The 5411-nt window shown below is 69.4% G+C and overlaps 2 protein-coding genes across 2 annotated transcripts; both read left to right on the top strand.

Moving 5' to 3' along the window:
* Nucleotides 1–77: 77 nt before the first annotated feature.
* On the top strand, nucleotides 78–1208 carry MNEG_13561 (hypothetical protein; the record flags this gene model as incomplete). The annotated part of the gene is made up of 3 exons (XM_014037968.1): nucleotides 78–271; nucleotides 794–868; nucleotides 1076–1208. The coding sequence occupies 3 exons, from the start codon at nucleotides 78–80 to the stop codon at nucleotides 1206–1208; spliced, it is 402 nt and encodes a 133-aa protein (XP_013893422.1).
* A 2381-nt stretch (nucleotides 1209–3589) lies between these two features.
* MNEG_13560 (serine/threonine-protein kinase PRP4) lies at nucleotides 3590–5030 on the top strand (the record flags this gene model as incomplete). The annotated part of the gene is made up of 3 exons (XM_014037967.1): nucleotides 3590–3619; nucleotides 3683–4561; nucleotides 4911–5030. Coding segments are annotated over 3 exons (1029 nt in total), but the record flags the coding sequence as incomplete, so codon positions are not given.
* Between the last annotated feature and the right edge of the window lie 381 nt (nucleotides 5031–5411).

Here is a 5411-nt window from a genome sequence, read left to right as displayed (position 1 = left end):
CACACACACGCGCGCACACACACACACACACGCACACACACACGCACACACGCACACACGCACACACACACACACACATGCACGCACACACACACGCCCAGGTGGTCCACGACCTGAACAAGGACCCCACCCTGCCGTTCCCTGACGCCTCCTTTGACGTGGTGACCAACGCGGTGAGCGTCGACTACCTCAACCGCCCCCTGGAGGTTTTCAGGGAGATCCACCGCGTGCTGAAGCCGGGCGGCCGCGCTATCATGAGCTTCAGCAACAGGTGGGCGCAGCTGGGACCCCGCGGGGGAGGTGCAGCGCGGTGCGGCACGGGGCAGGTGCAGCGGGGGGCGGCACGGCCGGGAAGAGTGGGGCCGGTGTGGGGCGTTTGTGGCGGGGCGAGGGGCACCTATGGACCTGCAGGCTTTTGGTGCGCCGCACACATGGTAGGGTAACCAAGGTCGTTGTGAGAGGAGCATCCAGGCGGCACTGCCTGTCACGTCGGTCATCTGTTGTCCGAATTGGCACCACCAGTGCTCGCTGCGACGCGACCGCTGCAATGTTGCGTGACACGCACGTATTCGCAGTCCACGCGTGACACGCACGTGCACGTGCACGCATGCACGAGTCAACATGAGAGTGCGTGCGCGTCACTCCCCCCCCACACACACACACACACTCTCTCTCTCTCTCTCTCTCTCTCTCTCTCTTACACACACGCATGCACGCACGCACACACACACACACACACACCTACGCACACGCACACGTACACGCACACGAACACCCCTCCCTGCGGCCGCAGGTGCTTCCCCACCAAGGCCATCGCCCTGTGGACGGCCACTGGCGACTTGGACCACATCTGGATCGTCGGCTCCTAGTGAGTGCAGCCCGGATGGGGCCGCGCCGTCCCAGCACGGCCGGCCCGCCTCGCGCGTCACCCAGGGCACTCGGTGCTGCATGCCCTGCTAAAACGCCGTGCAGCACGCCACGCATGCAGGTAGAGCGCCACGCCTGAAGGCGCGTTGCCCGCCCTGTTCTGATCATCATCGGCCCCTCTCGCTCCCCGCCCCTGCCACCCGCGCAGCTTCCACTACTCGGTCCCCGGCGGCTTCGACGCCCCCACGGCGCGCGACATTACGCCCCGCCCCAAGGGGCCGTTTGGCGGCGCGGGTGACCCGATGTACATTGTCACGGCCACCAAGGCACAGGAGGCGTGAAAGCAAAGAGAGCAGGCCGGCGGGCCATCTTGGCGCCGGGCTGGCCATTCCAGCCCCGATGCTATCATGTGGTGATTCTTTCCGTGTCACTGAATTTGTGTGATTCCTGTGATTCACCCGCGTCTTTTTGAGTGTGAAGTAACACAACCCCATTCGGGACTCGTGACACGAAATCACACCGAACTCAGGCGCTCTGGCGGATTCAAAGGGCGTGCACAGTCCAGCGAAGGAGAGGCCTGCAATGCAGCACCAGCATGGCAGCAAACGCCTCCACGCACACGAGGTTTCAACTTCTTGTCTGCAGGCACACGAGAAGGGGTAGTGTTTCAAGGGAGGCAGGGGCGAGGTGCCACTGGCAGGTGTGCAAGGGGCGTGCAGATGCCCGGCTGTACAGCTTGGCGGTTGGCGACTGGGGTGAGCCATTCTTGCGGGTGGTCGGCCCCTTCCCTGCCCCCCTGTGGGACCTGCAGGCTGTGATCGGACTCGTGTTTGTAGGTACATCCTGGACCGAACGGCCCATTGAGTTGAGAAGCAGTGTGTTGTGCTTGGCTGGAGCTTTCAGAGATGCGTGATTGGCATGTCCAAGGGGCGGAGCAGCGCCGCTTCAGCGCTGTCAGCAGCACACGCCGCGAGGCTTCGACGCAGCTGCGTCGCTTGTTTGAGTGCTCATGGTGGCATCTAGTGCTGCAGTACGATGTGCTATCCGAGTGTCACAAAGCGCTTATCACCAACACTATCAGCTCTGAACCCTGCACAAAGCTGCTCAACGATTGGTGTGTGTGATCTGCACGAGCCGGATAGCTAGCCCGCGCCGTGTGGTTGGGGTGAGCCCGTGTGCAGCAGCGGACGGGTATCTTGGCCCCCTGCGCCCTCCCCGGGGCCATGACCTTAGATCGCTACGTGCCACCTGAAGACGCTGCTCCCCACGGCCCCTCCCTCTCGCCTGGGGCGCGCGAGCGCAGCCGTGAGCGCAGTCGTGAGCGGGACAGGGGCCACCGTCATGGCAAACACAAGCACAAGAAGAGCCACAAGAAGAAGGAGCGGCGGTCCGACCGGGACCGCAGCGCGTCGCCACGCCGCCGCAGCAGCGGCGGTGGTGGTGAGCGCGCAGCCGGCAACAAGGGCCGGGCCCCCAGCGACCTGGAGGATGGGGAGATAGCTGCGGAGGAGGGCGAGGTGCCCAGTGGCGGTGAGGCCAAGGAGCAGGCAGGCGATGCTGCCCCGGCACCTGAGGCAGCCCCTGCCCCGGCCCCAGCGCCAGAAGCAGCCCCGGAGGCGCCTCCGGCCGCATCAGCGGCACCCCCGAAGTCGGAAGATGCCTCCGTAGATTTTCCGCCGCCCGCCCCCCCAGCAGAGGTGCCCGCGATCAGCCGCAGCCGTAGCCGCAGCCGGTCGCAGGGCCCCTCGGGCCCTGCGGAGCCCGCCGCCGCAGCGCCCGCCGCTGAACCCCCTGGGCGCGACCGCCGCGAACGCGATCACAGGTCCCGCTCCCGGGCGCGCGACGGGCCGGCCGGCGGCGAGGTCGGCAGGTGCGGCTTTGCTGCTCGACACACGCGCGCGCCCGCACCGCTGCTGCAGCAGCAGATGGCGGCGCAGCGCTGCCACGTTTATCAATCGGGTGCAAGGCAGAGGTGCTGAGCAGAGGACGGGTAGACTGGCACATGCCAGGTCACGGGCCGCTCGTGAGTGTCCCCCACGCCAGCGTCATCCGCTACACCTGCCCTCGTCCCCAACCACTCAAATATCCTGCGGCGCGCGCTGCGCCCGCCACTTCTGCGCCCTTTTGCCTTCCCCAGGCCCTCCAGCCGAGCTCGCAGCCGAGGGCGCAGCCGCAGCCGCAGCCGCAGCCGTGATCGGCGGGCCTCCAAGCCCGACAATCCGGGCCGGGGGGAGCGGGACCGCAGCCGGAGCAGGGGCCGGCGCGACTCTGAGCGGGAGCGGGAGCGGGGGCGCAGCGGGGAGCGACGGCGCGCCGATGACAGCCGGCGCGGCGGCGGCGGCGAGCGGCATACGCGGCCACGGAGCAGCAGCAGGGGCCGCGGCGGCGGCGGTGGCGGCGGATTTGGCGCGGGCGGCGGCGTTAGGGAGCGTCAGCGCTCACGCGAGCGGGCGCGGTTCGGCGGCTATGAGGACCGGCGGCGCGACAGCCGGCGGGCCAGCAGCCGCGAGCGCAATGGCGGCGGCGGCGGCGGCGGGCTGAGGGACAGGAGGCGGAGCAGGAGCCGCAGCGGCTCGCGTGATGGGCGCGGCGGCAAGAGGGTCCGCAGCGACGACGGCTGGGTGAGCGACCTACTGGTGGGGCTGTCGCCCCGGGTGCAAGAGCAGGAAGCTTGATGGCTGCGGGGCAGCCGCCGCAAGTGTCCTGACGATTCACTTCGCCCATGCGCCCATCCCCATTTATGGCCCGCCGCGTGAGTCAATTCCCGCCGCTTTCTCTTGTCACGCCAGCGCCTGCCACACACCTCCTTTCACAGGGCCACGACCGCGGCCGCGACAGGGGGTACGGCGACAGGCACGCCCGCGACGGCGGCCGGCGCGGCGGCCGCAGCGACGAGGACGACGGCCGCGGCGGCCGCAACGGCAACGGCGGCGGCGGCGGCGGCGGCGGTGAGTCGCCAGTGGTGGTGGAGGACCTGCAGATGGTGGACGAGGAGGAGGAGGAGCGGCGGCGCCTGGAGGAGAGCCGGCGGCGGCGCGCGGAGATCCTCGCGAAGCACCAGCAGGCGGCGGCGGCTGCGGCGCCGACGGCGGTCGAGCGGGTCGCGCAGCAGCAGGCGGCCGCCGCGGGCGCCGGCAACGGCGTCGCGGCGCGCGAAGCGGCGGCGGCGGCGGCCGCGGACGGCGCAGCGGAGGAGGCCGGGGGCCGGCCCGCGGTTGAGGGGGAGCCTAGCCGCCCTGCCTCGCCGTCGCGCGGCGCGCCCGCCGGCGACGAGACGCCCGACGGCGCGCGCAGCAGCAGCAGCAGCGGCAGCGAGGACGCGGGGGGCGCCCCCGTCATGGACGTGTTCAACTCCGCGCAGGCCGGCGCGGCCGACGGCGCGGGCGGCGCCGCCTCCGCGGCGGCGCCGCCGGCGGCGCTGGCGCCCGGGACGGAGCCCAACCTCCAAAGCGAGCGGCTGCGCGGGCAGCACATGGAGGGCACGGCGGCGGCGGCGGCCGGCAAGGCGGCAGCAGGGGAGCCGCCAGAGGACGACATGTTTGCGGAGGACTTTGATGCAGCGGCGGCGGCAGCAGCCGCGGCGGCGGACGGCGGCGAGGGGGCGGGGGGCGGCGGCGGCGGCGGCGCGGGGGCTGCGGCGGGCAAGGGGCTGCACGATGCGTATGACGATGCGGAGGGTTACTACAACTTCCAGGTGGGGGTTGCAAAGCGATGTCACGTCATTATGACATCATCGTGGGTCGCCCGCGCCCTGCCTTCTAGTGGGAGGGCGGGCATGCAGGAGGGTGTGGGGGAATGGCGCTGTGGCGTTGGACAAGATGCGCAACCCAGGCGCCAGAGCGCCAGCGCGGGGCGCGCGCCGTCCCCTGCACCGCGGCAAGGATTGAACTCTACCGCTCCTCTCTCCTGCAGCGGGGTGAAGCTTTTCGTGCATTCTTGTACTTAAAGGGTCAGGGTCTCCCACTTTGCAAGCCCTCTATCACATCTAAATCCTGCACCCCCAACCCCAACTTCCCGTGCTGACCTCCCAACCCCCATCCCAGGTTGGCGAGGTGATGGACGGCCGCTACGAGCTGTCTGCCTGCAAGGGCAAGGGCGTGTTCAGCACGGTGCTGCGCGCCCGCGACATGCTGCGCGCTGACGTGCACAACCCGCACGCCAAGGTGCGCGGGGGCAGGCGCTGCCGCGGCGCGGGGGGCGCGCGCCCTTGGGGTCGGAGAGGCCTGCGGAATGGGGGCGTGCTGCTTTCTCAGAACTGCGTTTATCTCGGAAAGGATTGGCCATTGCCTCCGGCACTCACTCCACCACAAGTCGCCCTCCCCGCAACACACACGCACGCACGCACGCACACGCGCACACACACACACACACACACACATGCACATGCACATGCACGCACACACACACACACGTGCCAATACACACCACTTGCACTCCCTTCCATCCCCATCTATCCACATGAAGCACCCCCCCCCCCTTCCCCGCACCCCCCAGCCCGAGGTGGCGATCAAGATGATCCGCGCCAACGACACCATGGCGCGCGC

The sequence above is a fragment of the Monoraphidium neglectum genome (genome assembly GCF_000611645.1).
Source record: "Monoraphidium neglectum strain SAG 48.87 unplaced genomic scaffold scaffold03902, whole genome shotgun sequence".
NCBI classification, from domain to species: Eukaryota; Viridiplantae; Chlorophyta; class Chlorophyceae; order Sphaeropleales; family Selenastraceae; genus Monoraphidium; species Monoraphidium neglectum.
This window is presented reverse-complemented; position numbering and strand designations above follow the sequence as displayed.